At 32.2% G+C, this 23,039-nt stretch overlaps 4 protein-coding genes across 4 annotated transcripts; 1 reads left to right on the plus strand and 3 right to left on the minus strand.

Annotated features, from left to right (window-relative positions):
- Nucleotides 1-1,056: 1,056 nt before the first annotated feature.
- Nucleotides 1,057-2,886, minus strand: LOC119833828. The gene is made up of 3 exons (XM_038358025.1): nucleotides 2,731-2,886; nucleotides 2,480-2,512; nucleotides 1,057-2,157 (listed from the first exon to the last, which is right to left on the minus strand). Exons 1-3 carry the CDS (start codon nucleotides 2,773-2,775, stop codon nucleotides 1,528-1,530), a joined length of 708 nt encoding a protein of 235 aa, XP_038213953.1. The 5' UTR covers nucleotides 2,776-2,886; the 3' UTR covers nucleotides 1,057-1,527.
- Nucleotides 2,887-3,162: 276 nt separating this feature from the next.
- On the plus strand, nucleotides 3,163-7,814 carry LOC119833797 (superoxide dismutase [Cu-Zn]). The gene is made up of 4 exons (XM_038357977.1): nucleotides 3,163-3,374; nucleotides 3,712-3,762; nucleotides 6,102-6,272; nucleotides 7,254-7,814. Exons 1-4 carry the CDS (start codon nucleotides 3,309-3,311, stop codon nucleotides 7,431-7,433), a joined length of 468 nt encoding a protein of 155 aa, XP_038213905.1. The 5' UTR covers nucleotides 3,163-3,308; the 3' UTR covers nucleotides 7,434-7,814.
- Nucleotides 7,815-8,407: 593 nt separating this feature from the next.
- LOC119833811 lies at nucleotides 8,408-9,595 on the minus strand. Its single transcript, XM_038357998.1, has one exon. It carries the CDS (start codon nucleotides 9,432-9,434, stop codon nucleotides 8,412-8,414), a length of 1,023 nt encoding a protein of 340 aa, XP_038213926.1. The 5' UTR covers nucleotides 9,435-9,595; the 3' UTR covers nucleotides 8,408-8,411.
- Nucleotides 9,596-10,287: 692 nt separating this feature from the next.
- On the minus strand, nucleotides 10,288-20,465 carry LOC119834022 (circadian clock-controlled protein daywake-like). Its single transcript, XM_038358300.1, has 6 exons — nucleotides 20,363-20,465; nucleotides 16,314-16,419; nucleotides 15,092-15,205; nucleotides 11,772-11,902; nucleotides 11,081-11,236; nucleotides 10,288-10,755 (listed from the first exon to the last, which is right to left on the minus strand). Exons 1-6 carry the CDS (start codon nucleotides 20,415-20,417, stop codon nucleotides 10,604-10,606), a joined length of 714 nt encoding a protein of 237 aa, XP_038214228.1. The 5' UTR covers nucleotides 20,418-20,465; the 3' UTR covers nucleotides 10,288-10,603.
- Between the last annotated feature and the right edge of the window lie 2,574 nt (nucleotides 20,466-23,039).

Here is a 23,039-nt window from a genome sequence, read left to right on the forward strand (position 1 = left end):
CAACTCGATAGGAATTAGGAAAGGGGTTACAATACGATAACTTATAATAAAGATTGAAATACGTGAATGTGAGAGTCGAGCACGCATCACCATCTGCACTAATTTTTCCATCTTATTCCCAGTCCATTCCTTTTTTCTAGTCGTCAATCTTTACCTTTTCAGGATGCGCTGAAAAGACAAGTATTGAAGGACAGAGGCCCCACCTCTTCACCTCTCGAATGTTCATGGGCGGTAGAGATCGCTTACCATCATGGGAATCACCAGTTCACATGCTCGCTGTAATATATGTAACATATGGGGATCTTCAAAAGTAGAGTAAATTAGGGAAGCGCGCTCCATCTTAGACTACATCTGCCAACAGGGGAAATGGTAGTCAAGCGCTTCCCTATCACACAATAAAAAAAAATCAAAAATCAAAAAAGAATGTCATAAGGCTAAGTTCAGTTGAACGCGCGGCACCGCGCGGAGAGACTCACCGCGCGGTACAAGATCCAAAAATATGAAAGTAAACAGCTAAGTATCGTCTACATCACCGCGCGAAACCGCGCGCCGCGCTCCGACACGCGCGCTAGTTCTTGTACCGCGAGTAACCGCACGGTACCGCGCGGTTCAACTTCTACAAACCTATACCGACCTGTTCAATTGATCCGCGCGCGTTGAGACGGATAGACGCATAGATTCAGGAAAAAATCACCACCGATGCCAGACTGCCCCGCGTACAAATGCCGTCATGTGAATGCTACTACCGCGCGGAGACGCTCGGCGCCGCGCGTTCATCTGAACTTAGCCTAAGTCTATCCTATTATCCTAATTAGGATCGCCCGGATCAAATATTTAGTGTTAGATGATACTATAATTGGAGCATTCTTTGCATTTTGAATGCAGGTATTATTTATTTAAGAGCAGCAACCGCATACATAATATGTCTTCGCTGTTTAGTGACCGACATAATTCTAATTTGAAAAGTCAATCAGTTGGCAGCTATTTCTTGTGGTAGCGGCAGCGAATTAACACTATTTTGTTAGTTAACTTGGGTTTTGCTTAAAAAATAACAGTCTATAAATATAAATTTATTGTCATTCTGCATTCTATCTAACCTAATATCACAATTGCAGTACCCTATACAATACTATAAACTTTCCAACTTATAAGCACTTATTGACTGAATAAAACAAATCCATACATAACAATTAAATTAATGACTAAAAATAACTTTAAAAGGAGATTACAAGTTATAAGTATAAAAAATGTAAAACTAAAATCATGCAATTACACATTTCTCTGACATACATATTTAAATTACTAAATAGGATTCATGGTGAAGAAACAATGTTTTTATTAATACCATCATCATCATCATCATCAGCCCATATAATAATAGATTTTTCAATTTATTTCCTGCACGCTCGCCTGGTCTTAAACCCCCACTGAGCCACTACTGCTTTACCAACCATACCAATAGTCAGTTATCAAATTAAAGTTGAATATATTGGTTAAAACTAATTTGAGGTTGGACAAAGTAAATATTTAAGAATTGTTAATTTCGTTACTATTATCTGTGCTAACTAATTCAATTTTTATAATGGAGATATCGTTACTCCCTTTATCAATATCAATTTTAACATCCTGCTGTTTCGTTGCCGCTTCTTTCTTCAAAATCTCCAATTCCTGTGGCTTCAATAGTTTAACACCAGATATGTCTTGCAGATTGTATAGATTCCTAATCAGTTTTTGATCTTGTATTGTTTTATTTGTTATTTTGGTTTCGCTGTTCACCTTTACGAGTTCCAAATTTAAATTTTTCAAGTCCTCAACATTCTTCTCCATCTTTCTCCGGCTCTCTCTGTTATATGACCTTAGTGGCGGTTTTGAAAACATATTGATTGATGTGCTTTCTGATTGATCTTCGGAATCATATGCTCTGTATAACTTATCTACATCAGTGGCCGATATGCCTGAAGTAGATGACCGTGACTGCGAGAAGAAATTATGTCTTTTCTTAATCGCTCCTGTTTCATTATCTGCACTGTCAACTTGCACAAACTGTAGCTCTTCATAACCAAATGGAAATTCACATTCTGTGTTCTCACACATTAACAATTTCTCATTGTAGTTTATAAAGAACAGCTTTATTGGAGATGAGCATAATGGACACACCTGCAATTAATATTTTTGCTATAGATTAATCTGACTAAAAACTGAATAAATTTTTGATTTGTTTAAAAATTTTAACATATTATTAATCTCCAATAATTAGACATTATTGCAAGTGTATAAAATATATTATGATTGATTCAAAACAATATTGATAAAATGTTTTCGATTCCTCATATATTTGCCATATATACGAAATATATTTAGTACGAAATAATTTGAATCTCATCTGTTGCTGATCAATATCAGCTGTGAATTTGATACAGCCTGACAATTAAAATTGTGCACAAAGTTAAAAAAGGTTTCTAATCAAAATATTGCATACTCTTGGACCCTCTTCAACCATCTGAACATCCATCTGCAATAACAGAAAAGAAAATGTTAATACGATTTAATAACTTCACATATATTAAAATAACATTTATTTTTAAGTTACTAAAACATCTATTACACTTTTTTACTTACTTATGCTTAGAATAATACATCTTTTCTTTGAATTATATTATTTCACAAGAAAACCCATACAGATATATAAGGTTTAAAATATTATATTATTTATAAAATTATAGAACTTACAGCTGGGGTTGACGCTAATAATACAGCGACATTATCACCTTCCATGATTTTTTCAGTTTGCTCAACTTTAAGGTTATTCAGCTTGAATGTTTTCCTCTTTTAAGAACAAAATATTATGTTACAAATCTGAGGTCTTGTTTTGTTTCAAAATTTTTATCCGATCGTCTTTTTTTCGAAATGTCAAATTATCTTATGTCAGAGCAGTAAGTATGGTATACCACAGATAGGTACCCACATAATTATTTTTTTTTTGCTATTAAAATATACTTGAATAATTAATCTTCAAAAACGTCTTGAGATATATTAAATAAAAAAGGAACATTATGGGCTACAGGTTTTCTAGAACGCTTTCTCTATGAAAAATTTTTTTCACTGGCATGCTATATTCGTATGTCTATGTCATGTTGTAATTTGACTTTTCAGTTTTGACTTGTAAAATCTACTTTTCATTTACGACATTGCTATCGAAGAGCAAGGTGGAACGAAGAAACAATTTGTCGAATTAAGTATTTGTTACCGGCGAAATTAAACATTAATTTCTTGTATTATTATTGAAATTAGTTAATAAAAATCAGAAAATGCCGGTCAAAGCAGTCTGTGTGCTTAATGGTGATGTAAGCGGCACCGTGCTTTTCGATCAGAAGGTAGGTTTATTTTTTTTCCGCTTCTTTGACCTTGTAAATAACCCATAAATAAGTATTTATTTTACTAAATAATTATTATCGTATAGATGGGTACGATAAATAATTGCAATAACGTGTTCTTATCTTGAATAAAAATTAGTTCCAACTTGTTTAATTAGATTTTTCTAGAAGCTTTATCACTGTAACTCAACTCATAAGTGTTGATAATAAAATACACTTCGCTCTACTAAAATGTATTATCCAGTTACTGTGTACAACCACAAAACCAAATGATTATGCAATAATCAGTAGATACTGCATTTATCTACTTAAATAAATGTATGTTAATGTTTTACAGGATGATAAATCTCCTGTAGTGGTAACTGGAGAGGTCAAAGGTCTATCTAAGGTGAGTAGCTGTCCTTAACTTATTCTATACATATTACTTTTGAAGTGGAAGACGTTCAAAATAACAAATGGTCCAATTTAAATGTATTAACACATCTGTAAAATACAGTTTTTATAAGAAAAATATTCATGTAATATACAGTGTAACCAGTAGTAAAATAATTGCAAAATGTTTCTTTCTTTAATTTTTAAATAAAAATACTTATCTATTACTAATACTATCTATATATGAGTAAACTGCAAAATTGCAGTTTTCATTTGAGTTTCTGACTATACTTTATGATTTATTTGTTAAAAGTTTAAAAAGGAACTTGCAATGATGTAAGTGAATAAGTTACTTGAATATTAATCACCATGATGAGGCAAAAACATAGAATTTATTCACTGTGAGGGTCAGATGACCTTGTACTCTATAATCTATGCATGATTATTTTTATATGCAACATGTGGGACCCAGCAAGCATTACTCTTATCATTTAGAGGCATGACAAAAATGTTAACTGATTCTCAGACACACTCCATATCCACACAAATTTCATTAAAATCTTTTCAATAATTTCAAAGGAGTTTGATAAAAAACACAACCACGAAGATACATAACACATTATGTACCTATACACAGAATTGTATATAAGAGGTGTGATATGAACCATATTCTTTATTAAGATTACATTTAATTGATACCAATGTGCTTAAAATAATGACTAAGCACTATTGAAATACAGATTATACATTATATACATTTCAAATTTCAATGTGCTAGAAACTTACACTTTTATCTAGAAATATATCTTATATCTTTAAACGAGCAATTCTTGTATATATATATATATATATATATATACAAGAATTACTATATAGGGGGTTTCAGGGGCGATAAATCGATCTAGCTAGGAATCTTTTTTAGAAAATTGTGGTAGTCGAGCACGCTTCGGCACGAATTGGGCCAGCTCGCACCGGGGAAGCACCACACCCCCACAGAAAACCGGCGTGAAATAGTGGCATGCCAATGTGTTTCGTACGGTGAGTGGGGGAGCCGGAGGCCCGTTTCCTTTTCCTCACCCGCCCCAGTCCATTCCTTCTTTCCAGTCGTTAATCCATTTCTTTTCCCTTACCCCAAAAAAGCGGGCAGCGCATTCGCAGAGGCCCTACCTTTGCGAATGTTCATGGGCGGTGGTGATCGCTTACCATCAGGCAAACCACAAGCTCAGTTGCCCGCTATGACATAAAAAAAAAAAAAAAAAAAAATGTCATATTCGTGTTTTATCGACTTAAACTTGCTTTTTTAACAAATAGGAGGCGTTTGAGTAGTCCCAATTTATTATGACTCTTCCTGACATCTATTGGCGAATAATAATTTCCAAAAAACAAAATTTATAAAAAAACAACAAAAAAAAATACCAAGCAAAGCTTGGTCATCCAGGTACTTATAGGTTAAAACATTAATGTCTACATCAAACTTCTATAAAGTACTAGCTGCACCCGGCAAACACTGTTCTGCCTTACTCTTATCATTTAGGGGTATGAAAAATAGATGTTGGCCGATTCTCATAGATACCGGATATGCACAAAAATTTCATCAAAATCGGTCAAGCCGTTTCGGAGGAGTATGGCAACGAAAACTGTGACATGAGAATTTTATATATTTCTATAAATGTCAAGTCAAGAGTCAAGAGGTATACTTATTTAATAGATTTTTTGGTTTCATTGGGTCACTGGATTTAGGAAGTGTTTAATTATAATTTATAATATGTAAAGTCATGTAAAAAAATAGCATTAGACATTGATAAAATATTTTTAAATGCAAATTTATGTAACTGATTTGTTAACCAAGCTAAGTAGGCAAATCATACGTACATAGATACATTTATTATCTGTTTTCATGTTAAGAATTCTAAATTCTAGCAGAATTTAACTACAAAACTAAGATCATATTAAAAACATACATTAAGTATTAAAATAAAGCAGTAATATTTTTATACTATAACATTATTATCTATTTCTGACCAAGTTTTATTTTTAACATATGTTTTAACTGGGTCAAACAACTTCCAATGAAAAATGGGTTTTAACTGCCATATATATAATTAGAAAAAATCCTGGTGATATTTATGCATTGGTAAGCATTATTATTGTATATTGGACTGGAAAATAAAGAGTAATGGATGATAAATTTCTACTTTCATCTGCTTGACAGTTTACTTGACAGTTAACCCAAAAAAAACTGTTTCTGTCACTATGATACATTAGTCGCCTGAGGACATAAAAATTCTTTACTTATTATTTGTTTCATTTATAGTATGTAACAATGTGTTTCATGATGACTATCCAAAATTTCAGGGAAAGCACGGTTTCCACGTCCACGAGTTTGGCGACAACACAAACGGCTGCACCTCCGCCGGGCCACACTTCAACCCGCTAAAGCAAGAGCACGGAGCTCCGAACGCGAGCGTGAGGCACGTGGGCGATCTGGGCAACATTGAGGCCTCTAGTGACGGTGGTGTTACTAAAGTGAGTGGAATTGATAGCAAGAATATAAAAAAAAAAATACACAGCTATTGTTTTTAAATGTAAATATAATGATAAACTAAAATTTATGTTTCTGACTAGTTTTTAGCAGAAAGATAAGTTTTATAGCAACTTCTGTTATAAATTATTGTGTAGTAGTCTCGAAATTGACCTTTATGTATGATTAAGATATCCAAAAATTACTTATGGTGATAACTGATATGACCCAATGACTTGCATTTATTTGGTTGGTTTCAAAATCGTTGGAACATAGCTTAAATAATAAAATAATCAAACATTTTAGTCTAAAACACACTTGTATTTCAATGTCCATAGAGTCTCTGTTACTCAACTGAGACAATACTTATTATATAATATGTATGTTATAAAATATTTAACAACTCTTTTGAAAAATTTTATCTGCAACAAATGGCTTATGTTGAATTCATTAAAGTCAGATTATTATTACTATGAAGTAACTATAAATGAACAATTACGACAGTGACCTTCAAGGAAAGAGTGTAAGTTAGACACTTAAAGCACATCTAACACAACATCAGGTGGGTCAACTGCTCCTTTGCTAACACAAAGAATACGTAAAGACGAACAGAACCTCATCCTTTTCGTTTTTGGAAGCCCATTAAAAAATATTGTTATCTATTGATTTGTAACTGTTAAATTAAGTCAGGCATTTGGTTAGGTTTGGGTTCGGTTTATTTAAACGCAGACGTAGTAGCCTCACGTTTCCATACGTATCCATATGGAAAAAGTGAATTTTTGGCATAATACCTAATTGCGATATATTCGCATTAGAGTTTAAATGCGTTAAATTGTAAGTAAATGTTAAAGATCACAACATTTTGACAGTTTGCATTATCGCGAGCTGTGATACAGTTAGAGAGAAATATCTTTTCATTACATTTAACATTGTCTTTATTTTAAATTCTGCAACCACCAAAAACGTAACAAATACAAACTTTACAGGTATGTATCCAAGACTCGCAGATTTCCCTCTCCGGACCCCACAGCATCATAGGGCGTACCCTGGTAGTCCACGCTGACCCAGATGACCTTGGTGTTGGAGGACATGAACTGAGCAAAACCACTGGCAATGCTGGAGCTCGTATCGCGTGCGGAGTTATTGGGCTGGCCAAAGCCGATTAAATAACACAAAAATATGACGCCTAAAATTGGCGCCAAATTGAACAAAATAATGTTGCCAGTACCAATTTTGCCTATAGTAACTTCATAGATATTTTGGTGTGTGAGGAAATGATAAATTGATATTACAGTGTGATGTGTTGAAATATATCAAAGATTGTATGCATGATGTAAATTGATACTGGCAACATTTATAAAATTTGATGTTACTCATCAAAAATATTTTAAGCATAATCTAAATTATAAACTGTTGGTGTGTTTAGCATTCCTTGAAATCTCGTGTTTCACTTTTTTGTTATTTTGGTGCAGGGAAAAACTGTATTTAAATCCTGTCTGCCATATGCTTGTTTTGTTTAGTAAATAAATATTATGTATGTATATGCATTTTGTGTTTTATTCTACCTATAATAGAGGTTGCATGGTAGAGATGGTAGACCTTGTAGAGATTAGCCATAAGGCCTCCACAAACTCACTGCCGTGCAAGGTCAGGACAGGACAGGCCTCTAATAATCTGAGTTTTAAATTCTGTATTGTTGCTTTAAGTATTTGATACAAAGACAAATGCAATTAATAATTTTATATTGTTACAATTAAAAATTAACTCAACTACTTCATCTATATCTATATCAATTAGTGATGGTATTGTTGTAATGTCTGGGGACAAATTTCTCGCTTGTAAGGCATGTTGTGACAGTATATTGCTACAATTAAAAATTAACACTTGTTACATTCGGCAAAGGAGATAGTGGTTTTGCCTGATGGTATTACCACTCCCCATGAACTTTTACAGAGGCCTAACGTCTGCACATGAATGCCTGACTTTAAAAGATGTGCGATAAAGAATGGATTGATAAGGGCAATAAAGGAAAGGATTAGGAAAGGGTATACAGACATACAATTCAATGTAATATATGCATTATTTTGGCTCAATTTCTCTGAAGCCTGAGTGAGCAACTAGGAGCACATAAAACAATTAATTGATCAAGAATACTTTAATTGTCCTACTGTATAAATGACCTGATCATTGTGTGTAAAAAATATATTACATGATGAGTTATGTGACTGGAACATATGTGGGCTGCTGAAATGCCATTGATATAAACTTTCCTCCACAGTCTGTATACTTAACGCTGCCCAGTAATTCTCTAGTTCCCTTGAAAGAGCATACTCCGATATTGCCTTGCATGCTTTTGTTATAATATTAGGTGTCATAAATCCCTTTATGATTAATACTGCCACTCTTGTTGATTGCAAATTTGTTTTGCTTTCTGGCACATAATATGTACTTACATAATTTTCATCGGGTGTTAAATCAGCATTATGTGCTAACATTCCCAACCACTCAACTACTTCATCTATATCTATATCAATTAGTGATGGTATTGTTGTAATGTCTGGGGACAAATTTTTCGCTTGTAAGGCATGTTGTGACACAGTGTAGTTTTTATCACAGAAGTATTTTGCAATAGTAGATGGGCATATATCTTCATCCTGTGGCTCCCAAGATAGATAGAAACTGAAGAGGTCAAGCTTACTTAAGGCATTTTTTAATTTTTCGTTCCGTTTAATTTCTCTTAAATCTATCCGGACTTCATAAAAATTATGTGGTCTTTTTTTCCCTTCTATGCCAAGCGTTTGATAAACATAATCTGATATATTCAATGTTAATATTCCATCTGGCGTAATTGCGGCGCTATTGTGTGTAATACAACTTTGATTGACTGATAAAATATATAACCTGCCTTTTCGCACGAAAGTTTCAATGAATACAGGATCAATAAACTCAACCACAGGACAACTTAAGATCTTATAATAATCGGTATCATCTAGAAAACATTCTTGAATAAAACTGGGTACACTTAATTCATCAGGAAAAGTTATTATAGCGCTTCTATAAAAGTTATTCAAATTTATTATATTTTCGGTTTTCTCTATATTTATATTTTTTCGTACTGTACACATTGTTTTGGGGGGTGGAAAGTTATTTACTTCGGGGCAGAGCATTTTGATTAAAAGTAAAAAAAAAATAAATATATATTTAATCCTTGTTTACGATATGGTTAACAAATGCCTCATTGACATAAGACTTACCAGCTGAATCCTGATATATAAATATGACATAATGACAGCCGCAGTGTCAGAATTTGATTTTTTTTGCTCGCTTATGGCAAGAAGGTTTAACTATTTGTCAGTGTCAATTAAGAGGTTTTTGTTCTTCCATAATGGCAATAAGTTTCAACTTTTGCCAGTGTCAAATTTATAAAGGTAGGGAAAATAAGAGATTTAATTTATTAGTTATTTGTCTGATGCGTTCTTTATAATTCCAATGATCAAAATTAATTATTCAAATTGATCAAAAATAAAACGTAATTCAACCATTTATTCATTCGATCAGACAAACAATTTCAAAAATTGTTCTTCTTAACCTGATTCGTTGTAATTATAATTAACTAGCTGTTGCCCGTGGGCTACGGTTTTGCACGTGATAAATTCGGAGTATTTATTAAACATACTAATTTTCCTCTTGAATCTCTATTTAATAAAAAACATCATCCGAAAATAATTGTGTAAAGGTAAAGATAAGGTTTTATAAATAATTTAAAAAGAAAGCATACATACATACATACATAGAGTCAGACGCGGAAAGTTACTTTGCTTTATGCTATGTAGTAAAGGAACAGCCTTAAATGTCAAACAGAATAACAATATCTCAACATTGTTTCTCACTGAATTGTGAACTCTTTTTTTTATAACCTCATTTCAGAACCGGTGATATTTAAATGTTACTTAATGTTATCCAGTAATCTTTTTAAAATTATCTAGTTAAATTTTTAAACAGGTATTAAAACACATATTATATTTTTGTGATTCTTATTTATTTATTACTCCTCTACTTTTAACTAATTATCTACTTTATTGTACCATGATGAGTGCACAATAATAATAACCAAACAACCTACTAACAATGGAATAGGTCTTTACAATTTTTATGTCCCTACATTAGGAAATATATTTTGTTCCAGACAAAATAAAATTACTTTAATTGTACAGAAATATTATCACATTATAAACAATAATACTTGTTCATTTCACGTTGTAGCCGCCATCCAGTCGGTACTTATCCTATTTAAAAATGCCGCGGTATTTATTGTTATTTATAAATAATTAACAAATTATGCTAAATGAAGTTCTTCAGCGGGGACTGCTTTGTACAAAGCTTCCACTCCAGATACGATTCGCTCCAAAATCGCGTGAACAATGGGAGGTGCGATTTCTTGCATAACGTCCTTCCAGTTGCTATTTGCGAATTCTAATACAGGTTGTGCTAAAATTAAAAAAAAAATTACATTAAAACATCAATTAGTAAATTCAGTAGCTGTCCACGGAATACTTGAAAACATTGCCATAATTTAAAAGAAAACTCTAAAATTCGATAAACAATAACCTAGTGTTGATCAAATAAATCTAAAATAATATTATACACCATAGAGCCATGCGAAGTTCCTTAATTTTATATATAATCTAGTATAGTATATGTTATCTGTGATATAACACTGAAAATGTTTAACTTTCACGAATATCCATAAACATATCTTATTAATTTTAATATCTCTCTATTCTGTACAAGACTACATTGCAATTGAACGTACCCAAAACATTGTTTCCATTGAACAAATTCTCGAAAGCAAATGAGGCACCAGTGAGTACATTGAAGGAATCCTTCCATTTGCTAATATGCCAGTGTGGTTTACCATCAGCGCCTGTTACCGTTGCGAGCTCGCTCACCACCTTGATCACGATGTCACCTGTAAATCATAGCAATTAACATAAATATCTTACATGAAATTAAAGACAAACCTAAGTTGTGAAATGTTTAAAGTTTAAACATACTCTAACTTTTAGAAATTTAAGACTTTTAACGGATTTTTTCATTATATTTTTTATCTCTATGCAACTACCCGATATTGGCTTTACTTTCCAATTGGAGCAAAATAATCCTTACTAATATGAATAATATGAATTAAAGTTTATTTTATATGTCACAGCTAAGCTGCTGAACTGATTTGTTTGTAATTAGGTTTGTACCTAGATTGTTTCAAACTTGGTAAGGATATAGGATACTTTTTATAACGGAAATCGAAAGAAAACAATTCAGATAGGTTTAAATTGTCTGTTCAAATTATCTTTTGAAGATTCGTACACACTTGATAAAGCGAATTAACAGCTGGAGTATCAATTTAACATAACACTAACCTATAAAGCATGATGTTGCTTCTTCATCGTATTAGTGATAGCAGAATTAAACAGCATATGATTAAAAAGTTATATGTATTATCTTACGAATATTAATGCTGTATTCGCCATCGCCCTGGACTGGTAGGATGAGGAGCTGGCCGGACAGCTTGTAGACTCCCTTCAGCTTCAGGTTACATTTCATCGTTATTATTTGCTTCATTTTAACCAAATCGTGTCTGTAATAACGGAAACAATATTGAAATTAAGTTGCAAACGAGACAAAGCCGATTATTTTGGCATAATTATATTAAAACATAATTACGCATGGATGGAACCACCTAAGAAATAAAATAAAAGAATCATCACAATTGGTATACCTAGTTTAAAGCTCTCAGGCAACAAACCCAAAACAATTAATAAAGTCGACTTGAGAATGAGATTCTATAAGCTAGTCCTCACGTGTGGTCCCATTTAAATTTGATCTAGCTCTACAAAATTTGATGAAGGTTAGGTTTTTTTGTTATCAATTATGATTTTATCCCCGTCTACCTGGACGAAGCCGGGCCAACTGCGAATCATATATTACTAAATAAATACTAAAAACAAGAGTAGCGAATAGTGTACTAGAGGAGAGTTATGCAATCGTATGCAAATATTCTGTGACAATATTTATGTAGTGCAGTATGCACTATGCATGTAGGCTTGTCACCATCATTGTTGGCCTTGATGTGTCACACTAAAGAATACACCTCAGGGGTTCGTTATTATATCATGATATAATGAACAACGATATAAATATAATGAATACAATGAAAATACTCGAGTACCTATAGTAGTATAACACTTAGGTATTAAATTATCATAAGAAAACTTATAAAAAAGTATATACATGTTGAAGTAGGCTACAGATATACGAATACAATTTTTTTAAGTATTTTTGACATATATCACGTAGTTAAACAGCCTCCTCTAGATAATCATATTCATGGAGATTTTCTCATCCCTCCAACCAAATCTTTTGAGTTATAAAACTAATGCCTGGATAATTTATTTATAATACTAGGTCTAGTAGGTACTCCGGCTACCTACGTGCTAACTAAATGGTTAGATAATTAATTAAATAGATTTTACCACGGTGAATCATCTCATTTCCATGAGGATGGCCTTTGACTAGGCGGGCGAAGTAAGGACGAAATCACTTCAATATTTATATGTCCAGATAAAATACAACGTTTACAAATAATTGTAGTTAATTATAAGATTATCAAGTTATCAAGATAGATCCGTATTGTGCAAATGATACGGCAATTAATCCAATTAAATGTTATGCTAGCAATTATTCCTCACGCATGTCCATTTTATTAATAGGTTTTTTTTATCTGTTATGTTTAAAAGGCTATGGCAGAATATAAAATCCATTCATGTCCATACTATGCCGGTCAGTCTTTTATACTGCGAATCAGAGAATTTTAACATCACGAGTTTTTCCAAAAATCGTCTTATAAGTAAGTTAGGAAAGGAATTAAACACTTTTTAAATATATGCCATAAAAGAGATCAAAAGCAGAAGTAAACCAATAAGGCTACACTACCAATCAAAACATCATCATACTTTTTACTTTTTCCCACCTTTTTATGCGTATTTCATTCAAACACTCCCATTGTCATACTAATTACACAAAAAGCGTGTAAGAATTCAGGATAAAGAAAACAAAACACTGATTAATAAAATTATCATAAAAGTCCATTAGAATACACACAGAGAACTACACGCGCCAGCTCGCTAACCACATCTCTTAATTAACCCTTAATCGCACATTGTTTCAATCCATTTATTATTAAATTATATCGTAATGACAGCTAAGATTAGATGAAAATGTATACATAATGCAAATTTTTCTTAGCTAGAAACACAGATGAAGTCGTGGCCGCGCTATCATACATTGTAATAGTTCTATTAGTATTGTATTATGTTATCTGTAGTAGTGTGTAGTAGTGTAAGTAGTGGTGGCTCAGTGGTGAGAACCTCGGACTTCAAAATCGATAAGTCGGGGTTCGAGACCGGGCGAGCGTGCAGGAAAATAAATTGATTTTTTCAATTTATCTGCGCATGTGGATAACATCACCACTGCTTAAACGGTGAAGGAAAACATCGTGAGGAAACCGGCATGTCCAAGAATCAAAAGTTCGACGACATGTGACATCTGCCAACCCGCACTTGGCCAGCGTGGTGGATTATGGCCTGAACCCTCATAGGAGGCCTGTGTCCCAGCAGTGGGAACATATATGGGCTGATGATGATGATGATGATGATGTTATCTGTGGTTCTACTTACTGGGAGTACTTTGAACTTTGGCCACAGAAGCAAGAGACCAGGAAATATATTAGAGTGCAGAAATATGGGGCCAAATATAAATGCAATATGCAAACGAAACACAGGTTATGATGAAGAATTTAGGCCATGATCATAGCCAAGGGGTGGTTTAAGAAATTCGGCCCCCTCGAAACCTATATATCATATGTTAAAATTTATTGCGTGCGGCCTACCTCATTATGTGCTTGTATAAATTTAATTCTACAGATACTGTTCTTTATGGATTTCCTAAATTCCCCGCGGGAGATTTTTTTCTACGACATACCTAAGGGTTTTTAAAGGCTGACTACGCCCGTGATTTAATTTTAGGCCCAAAACTGACACCTACACAGTGCAAGTGCTTTCCAAGCTTCCTGCTACATTTAAATATTAAAATTCAATAGGAGCCAGCTAACAAATATTCATATAGCATCGACAAATTACTAATTTTGCTCAAATATTTATTTAATCTGCACATCTATAGCCATGGCCTAGACATTTTGGTGGCGGTGGTAGGTTTACGTTGAATTTAATTATATTTATTTTCACCTTCACATGTAACGTACTGTCAGATGTCACACAAAACAAAATTTACAAAAAAAAACAGTATTTTCTTTCAAATAGAGTTAAGCTATTTTATTACAATAATAAGTATTAATAAAAGTCAACACTGATTCTTTAATGACAGTTAGCCTTGATCCTTATTTTGAAAATTTCTGCGCATATACTTAACAACGCTATATTTTACAATAATTTTACTGCTGGCCATAATGTCAGTCCACAATTTTACGCAAAGACGTGATTCACACAAACATCATATATGTTAAACGCATATTTATTATTAAATGATATATAATAATAAATCAAATATTAATCTAATAAACACATATAAAAAATTATGTAATGATATGGAATGATCAGAATCGACTATAGGGCATTTATACAACGACATGCTTGCACTGAAATTTAAAAGCACTTTTGACCGATTTTCGCACTCATATCTTGTCATTGCGATTTATAAAAAACAGCGTTTCATAACAAGGGAAGGAGAAATGTTCAATAGGCTTACTTACTTCACAGACTCGAAGGAGCAGGACTTGATGCCCGTCATGATGGTGTCTTTGAAGAGGAGCTTCAGTCCGCCCTGGTCACTCTTAATAACATCGATATGCATGGGGTCCATTGGGCTGTTAAAGAGAAATCGTATGATTTTTTTATGGCTCTTGTATTCAAACTATTGTATGAATTTTATCAGGCTCGTTATATACAATATTTGAAAAGAAATCTTTTATTGTGTTTCCAAAGTTTAATACTTTCAGTTCAGATAGAACTATGAGGAAATATTTTCAACTGCCAACAATTAATTGCTAAAATAATTTTTAATTAACTACCTATCTGTTTCAAATCCTTTGTAAAACCAACTCCATTAATAAAATTCCATGTAAAAAAACTAATCTTTATATTATGTTACAGTGGCTGAGCACATGTTTTAAGTAATAAACGACAATAAAGCCAAGCTTCTGTAAAAAAATTTGCACGATCATGTCATATTTTTCAAAATTCCAAGCTTTTTCATATTGTTTCACTAATTAGACTTGAGTTTGCCCTTGAACCAAGGATGTTGGCGTCTTAAAAAAGATACGAATTAAGGTTATAAAAACATGGTCAATTATACAATACAAACTACATTTTCAATTTAATGCAAAAATATGAGTTGTAAACTAAGCTAGAATTGATATTAAAATCTATATCCGCTCAAGGCGACAGTAACCAGTTTACCTTACACGCGACGAGTATGGATTAATACGATTTATCCTTTAGCTGTTGTTATGTGTGAGGTTTATCGACCTTTGATACTATTATTTACCTTAAAAAAAATACGAGAGAAATGTAGTACTATCTCTAGAGAGTGTAGAAGAGTAAAACTTTATAGTACATATCCATTCCTCAGCATTACTCAAATAACTACATACTATAAAACTAGGTCACTTTCCGCAGTCTGTGTGTCTCTATGTTTAGATCTTTAAAATTACACAACCGATTTTGATGGGGTTTTTTAATATATAGAGCGAATTAAGAGGATGGTTTCTCTGTAGAAACCGCTTTCTGAACCGGAGGTAAATATTAAAACTGTGTAAAATGACGATATGTATACGTTATGTATATGATATAAAACATGTTTTATTCAGCTATTATAATCGCTCTCATGTAATCACGAACTTGTCAATGACCTTACGGACGTAAACACACATTCGTGCAAAAGCTTACAAATATAGATATAAATGTATTTATTACCTTATTCCTAATTCGGGTACACCGGACAGAAAGAACGGAACTGCTGCCTTCGCAGACGCCAGGACGCAGGCTGAATCGCCATTTTTGCATGGTTTTATGAACGGTGCTATAACAAATAGAATATATTATTTAAATTATTGTTCATTATCTAAAGCTATTGTTTTACAGAACATTTTAAAAAACGAATTTTGGAATATATTTAAAGATTTTTTGACAATTGTCAATTCATGCAAAAAAAAAACTCATTTATAAAGCATTTCAATGCTATAAAACTAAATTTTTAATTAAAATTTAAATAAAAAACAATTGTTGTTGATGTTGAACGTCGAAACTTAAAAATAAACAAATAATGCATCTCATTTAAAACCCAAACTTTCATTATTATATAATAATATAATGATACATAGAATTATTCCTACATCCTTACACACTACGTACCTACGTATATATTATGAAGTTAACATAATAAATAATGTCACTTCATTAAAATATTTAATTTATTCCATATAGCTATGAAAGTAATCGAAGATAAAATGATGAATATTTTATATCATCTAAACTACATTTATTTAAGTACTATGTCACCTAATAACTTCTAACTTAACTGCGAGCACAATAGCTTACATTGTAATATAAATGAGCACCTATAACCCGACAGGTACTTATTTATGGAGAATCTTGCATCAATGAAACAACCTCATGATGTCACAATTCATACATAGATAATATTACATATACCATAATACACATTTAACATACACTTTACGTGCTATGTTGCTCGCTCCGGATCCGCTCGAATAATTGTTTTTTTGTACGTTATTTAATTTTTTAACTTAACAAATCACAATCGGATACTATGAAATATTATTCATTAAAAACTGTTCAGCCTACTTTTAGTTAACTGTGGTGTAAACACGAGTTCATGTTTGCTCGATTTTTCTCTCTCTTGTATTTCATTTTTTAAGTGTAGGTAAAGCGTTTTTTAGTAATATATTTGTCGAAGGCTTACAATTGGCTGTAAGTATTTTTGTTTTTTGTTTATATTCTTTGTATTTGTATATCTGTTGCTTTCTCTATTAAAATAAAATAAAATAATAAATTCTAAGGATGCTCTATCGGGACTCCCTCATAGTTCAGAGTTATAACATTGGTTTTTTTTTATGACAGAGCAAACAAAGGAGCAGGTGGGCCACCTGATGTTAAGTGGTCACCACTGCCCATAAACACTTGTAACACTGTGTTGCAGTCGCTTTGCCGGCCAAAACCCGGTACTTATTTTACGGTAATTGTTTTTAACAAAAAAACTAAACCACATCCAAAATGTCAGAACCAGGCCAAATTAATTGGGACATCAAAATAAATAACGGCTTTTGAATATAAATATCCTCTCTTAACTCATAACTTCCCAAAAAAAAGTACTCGAAGTAAGAATCGGTTCGACAATCTAATAGATCGCTAGCTGATACATTTTCTATAAGTATTCCTGTGAGATGTTATCTAACGATATTTACGACTTTACGGCGACGTATAACACAACCTTTGAACAGTATAATCCAACAAGGCTAATTTTAAAATGACATTATAAAGTTCATATAACCGATCAAGTTTATTTCCTGATATATATTATAAATGTGTTGGAATATAATTATAAATGCACTTTTAGAATGTCCTTTTAAAATTAGCTCCTTACCATTTATGGTACAAGTCGCCACTAAGACTTTTCAGTTCGTCCGTCTGTTATCTCAAAAATTAAAAAATAGAGGTTAAGCAACGGTTGACGCGGTGATAAATTGGATAGGTGACGAATTTTATAGCAGTTGCTTATCGCTTATCACGAATCCGACTCGCACTTGGCTGATTTTTTATTTATTTTATTTTTTATTTATGCTTTATTGTTTTGGAATAATTACAAAGAGACTCAACCTAGGGAACATTATCACAAGTGGCGGTCTTATCGCTAAATAGCGATTTCTTCCAGACAACCGGTGATTTTTTTAACATAGCGAGAGCGAAAATATCACAAACTCTCAAATTGATTCTTTTTTATTTACTCAATATATTTTAACATATAAAACATATATATTACTTATATACTTTAAGTTTCTTAACTTGTAATTAATTTAATCTGGCCATCATCATGATCCACCCGATTTTTTGTTTGTACCAAAATAATCTCTTCAAAAATAATTCTATTCTAATAATAGATTATGTTATAAATCAGTCTGCAGTTTTTATGCAGTGTCAATTCAAGGTTACCTACCAGATATATTTAGAAAAAATTGAAATTGATATTAATTTATCGGATTATCATTTGCCAATCGTAACTATAGTAATTATATATATCATTCATTTTTATTAAACGCGTATAAAACGGTTAATAATTAATCATTTTAATAATTATGCATCATTATTCTTCCACTAAGTATTATAATGTCTATGGTATAGGACATTAAATAAAACGAAGCGTTCGAGAGTTCGACTTAAGTGAAGTCCTTTTCCCCTAGTGGGGTATGGGGCAGATGATATACATATGTTTCACTGATCGATTTTCTTTATGGATAAGTAGGTGATCAGCCTTCTATATATTCTATGTCCTGCCAGACCGAGACATTTTTTTTGTGCGTCCCCACCGGGAATCGAACCCAGGGCCCCCTTGGTTTTAAACTCACGCGTTAACCACTGTACCAAGGAAGCGGTCACGAGAGCTCGACTTAATTAGTTCGAAATATGTAAATAACTAAATAATAATAACTGGAATAGCCCTATAATAAGCTATACTATACTTCTAACAGAGAAATAACGTAATAATATTTAAAATAATATATGAAATAATTACTTATTCAAAGAGAAGGTTAATTAAATCAGGCTTTATACCAAATATAACAAAATTTTAAAATTGTTTAACATTGAATGTCGATTTAGAATTTTAATTGGATACAATAGTAACATTTTTCTTTCAAGAACTTGCTATCTATAAGTACCGATGGATTCGCTTGCATAGGGAATGAGATATTTCACAGCGGTAAAAAGTAGGGTATCTCATTATTTAACCTGTCTAATCTCAGTCTCATTATGTGACCTAACTATCTCCTGACACAAACAATGATATAATAAAGGCGTTCCGATGCAATGTGACAAACAAACAAACACTGTGACATTTATAAGAATAGTTTTGAATATAAAATTGTTGATTAACTTATAAAGCATTTTATGATTAAAGTTAGGTATAATCATTAGACTGGAATCAGAATCGCGAGATTTCTCGTAATGCCTTATTATATAATCTCAGTGCATTTAATTAAAACAAATATGATAAAAAGGTATTGAAGCATAATCTTTTTTCGTTGTTGTTTATAGTCACTTTTTCTCATAGGAAGCCTGTGTTCCAGCAGTGGGAACATGTATGGGCTACTGATGATGATGAAATGTCGGTTAAAAATACAAATAATCCAATTGCAATAAATCTTCCTTGGGAAGCTTTCAAGATGTAGATGTAAATAGAATCAGAATGAGTTTAAAATGTTTATTTGCAAAAACTTACAACTTCACCTTGATAATATATTTAAATGAGCAATAACAATTCAGAGAATGGCAACACTAAAATATCTTTTTTCTAAACGTATTTAATGCTATTTCTTGATGCCATTTTTGAATTAGATTAGTCCAAAAGTAAGGTTATTATGATTATTTTAGTGTGTTAATCTTATTTACATTCTAACAATATTATAGATACAAATTGTGTTTGTTTATCTTTCCTATACATCGCGACGGAACTGTTTTGATTGTTGTCTCTACAACACATAACATTTCAGTCCCAACAGAATTTCCTTTGACCATGCGGTCGGTCATATTATATTATAAAATGCTATTTGAAAAACCATTTATTATTTAAAACCCGTTTGTTATATTAGATTTCCAGGTTTAATAAATTTGTTAACAATAGTGATAAAATCGTAAAGACGACGTATCTATTTCCGATTTTATGTTCCCGAAAAATTCAGGATTTATTGCAACTTTCTAGTAGCATTTATATAAATTCAACTACTCACCTGCAGCACTTCGAACACTTAAAATAAGTCCTAGTAAATACAACACCCGGATCATTTTGTATATAGGTAGTCACTATGTAGTGATGAGAACCGCTCCGAGACCTCACTTATATGCTCGCTGTGACGTCAGTCAGTGTCACTGTCATTCGTGCTACTGGTATATGGTTTATTTCGACTTTTAGTTAGATGTCTAGTTTTGCGAGTGTTTGAAAGATTTTTGATAAATATAATGGAGCAATTGGTTTATTATATTTATCTCTTAACCATTATTTTTAATCTTTCTTAACATCATCGATTAATCGTTTATAACGTGTACCTTTCTAGTAGATTTGGAGTTCGGAATCGTAAAAAAAACAAATTTATCCTGCATGTTATATGGGTATAGATAAATAAAAGAAAACTATGTTAGTTTTTTTAAAGATTTTAGTGTTTTTTACTTTTTGTATTACTTTGGATAAGGATATAACTTAAACTCCAAAAAAATTTTTCTTCCTATAAGAAAAATCTACCTGGGCGGAATAAAAAAAAAATATCTCGACCTGGACAAACAAGAAATTGACTTTTAAATAATATTTCTACAACGTGCAAACTTCGAAGCAACTTAAACCTTTTTGTTTTATATATTTTTGAATCCCATTTGTTAAGATTATTTTGCCAATTCTTCATCTATTGTGTTTGATTCCACATACAAGGGCCCGTGAATCGACTATTTTTTTAAAACCTATTAATCATAATAAGATTATGACTTAACAAGATAAAACAATACGCTACAAATTGGGCACTTCCGACTTTTTGTTAACGTTGGTTAAAATCAATTTGTAAATTCGAGTTAAGTGAGGAAGACAATACTTTTTTGGTCGTTTCTTCAAACTAAGAGTACCTTTACTTGTCTACCTAATTATGTATAAGTTATAAGACCTTACATACATTTATTATCACCCTGTATTTGTTAACATACGTTCTCATAAACGAAGGAAGTCTCAATTCGACTGTATTGTTTAATTTAGGCATTGTTACTCGATAGCTCTGTAGGTATTCAAGCGATGTTGCGGACAAATTGTAAACAGCTCCCGTGGCCTAATCACTAAAGCGGATCGCCGGGACACAGTGGGGTTTCAGTCAGTAGGAATCCGACATAACCCACGGCTCTTTTTTTCGGGGGGCCGTGGGTATCTATGCAAGATTTTTATGTATGTGTTAGTCGAGCACGTTTCAAATGTTCATGGGCGGTGGTAGCGCTTACCACCAAGCGACCCACCAGCTCCAAGGCCGACGTTGACATAAAAAATGGCTTAAAGTTGGCTTGCTTTCATTTTATTGTTTCATAGCAAATTGTTGTCATTTGATGCCCATTTTAAATCTATAATCGTCGACGTCCCTGGGGGTAGAATTCAGGCAGTACAGACAAAAGGAAACCTGAATGTGAAGAGAGTGAGTATCATCTTATTACATTTATTTAACTTTTGTTACATTAACAGTTAGTTAATTAATTTCACAATTGGTTAACTATTCTAAAATTAGGTCATACAGTGTCGTTTAAAAGTAGGCCAATGCATTAAGTCAATTTTTAAGAATTTTTCTACTTTTTCCTTTTAAAAGTAAACTGTACAATATAGCGGTTTACGCAGCACACACGGAAGCCCTCTTATTTATCTTTTTTTTTATCCTTCCAACACAAAAATGTTTCAATATTTATTAACAAAGTTCGTGAGATTAACGTATGCGATCAGAAAAATAAACAAACACTTCAACTTTACTACAGAATGGAGACATCAACCTTTATTATTATCATTTATACTTTTTAAAAGACTTTGCCTCAGTTATTTAAGAGAGAAAGTATATAGTATGTACTAAAGATAAATAAGCAACTATTTTGGTATCATTGCATACTAATTATAGTAGTCGCTAATGGCCTTATGTTAAAACGCGACCTCAAATAAAAAATGAAGATTTTTATTAATTATAAGAAATAAGTTTATACGATTGTTTAAATGCTATACCGATGATCACAGATAATATATTTATATATTGCAACAATGAAATAATGCATATTCCTTTTACATTAAATTATTTAATAATATAAAGCGAAGTAAATCATCTAAATGTATTTCCCGATTAATAATTTATTGATAGAGTAATAAATCAATAAAAGCCAATGAATACGTCCTCATCTTAGCAATATTGTCTTAGCAAACTAAAAGACAAGTATTCAAACTACAAGATTTCTTGTTCAAGCTTCCCTCTGTGGGAAAGAGAGTTTCCTTATAGTTCCGGGTATCATACCCTCATAGTTACCCTTTCCTTGGATGTCCTTGATAAAAACTGTCATATGTACCTTCTCGGTTTAATGTTTGAACTAAATCTCATCCGAATCCTTTCAGCAGTTTGTGCATAATGAATAGAGTATAAATATTTGAAGATTTTAAAGTGTGTAAATACGCAGAAATCAATTATTATTTATACCTTCAAAGACTGCGACAAGCAGTTTTTACAACACTTAGATTATTATTATTTATTAAATAACGTGAATATGGGAAAACCATTTAACATTTACATACTTGGACGATCTTAAGTTCGTTTGGCTTGAAATAACGCTGTTAATACTCTTCATTGAGAATGTTAAAGGTTAGTTTCATATTGTTTTACAATATTCTACGAATCCACATTTAATCATTAT

Source organism: Zerene cesonia, chromosome 18 (genome assembly GCF_012273895.1).
Source record: "Zerene cesonia ecotype Mississippi chromosome 18, Zerene_cesonia_1.1, whole genome shotgun sequence".
NCBI classification, from domain to species: Eukaryota; Metazoa; Arthropoda; class Insecta; order Lepidoptera; family Pieridae; genus Zerene; species Zerene cesonia.

What these genes read in the sequence shown, in the direction of transcription:
- LOC119833828 (XM_038358025.1), bottom strand. Translation starts at nt 2,775, where the DNA reads ATGGAAGGTGATAATGTCGCTGTATTATTAGCGTCAACCCCAGCT. An exon ending in TATTAGCGTCAACCCCAGCT is followed by an intron (nt 2,513 to 2,730) that starts GTAAGTTCTATA and finishes CTGTTATTGCAG; the next exon opens with ATGGATGTTCAGATGGTTGA. An exon ending in TGGTTGAAGAGGGTCCAAGA is followed by an intron (nt 2,158 to 2,479) that starts GTATGCAATATT and finishes TATTAATTGCAG; the next exon opens with GTGTGTCCATTATGCTCATC.
- LOC119833797 (XM_038357977.1), top strand. Translation starts at nt 3,309, where the DNA reads ATGCCGGTCAAAGCAGTCTGTGTGCTTAATGGTGATGTAAGCGGCACC. An exon ending in CCGTGCTTTTCGATCAGAAG is followed by an intron (nt 3,375 to 3,711) that starts GTAGGTTTATTT and finishes AATGTTTTACAG; the next exon opens with GATGATAAATCTCCTGTAGT. An exon ending in AGGTCAAAGGTCTATCTAAG is followed by an intron (nt 3,763 to 6,101) that starts GTGAGTAGCTGT and finishes CCAAAATTTCAG; the next exon opens with GGAAAGCACGGTTTCCACGT.
- LOC119833811 (XM_038357998.1), bottom strand. Translation starts at nt 9,434, where the DNA reads ATGCTCTGCCCCGAAGTAAATAACTTTCCACCCCCCAAAACAATGTGT.
- LOC119834022 (XM_038358300.1), bottom strand. Translation starts at nt 20,417, where the DNA reads ATGATCCGGGTGTTGTATTTACTAGGACTTATTTTAAGTGTTCGAAGT. An exon ending in GTACCCGAATTAGGAATAAG is followed by an intron (nt 15,206 to 16,313) that starts GTAATAAATACA and finishes TCTCTTTAACAG; the next exon opens with CCCAATGGACCCCATGCATA. An exon ending in TGCTCCTTCGAGTCTGTGAA is followed by an intron (nt 11,903 to 15,091) that starts GTAAGTAAGCCT and finishes CCGTTATTACAG; the next exon opens with ACACGATTTGGTTAAAATGA.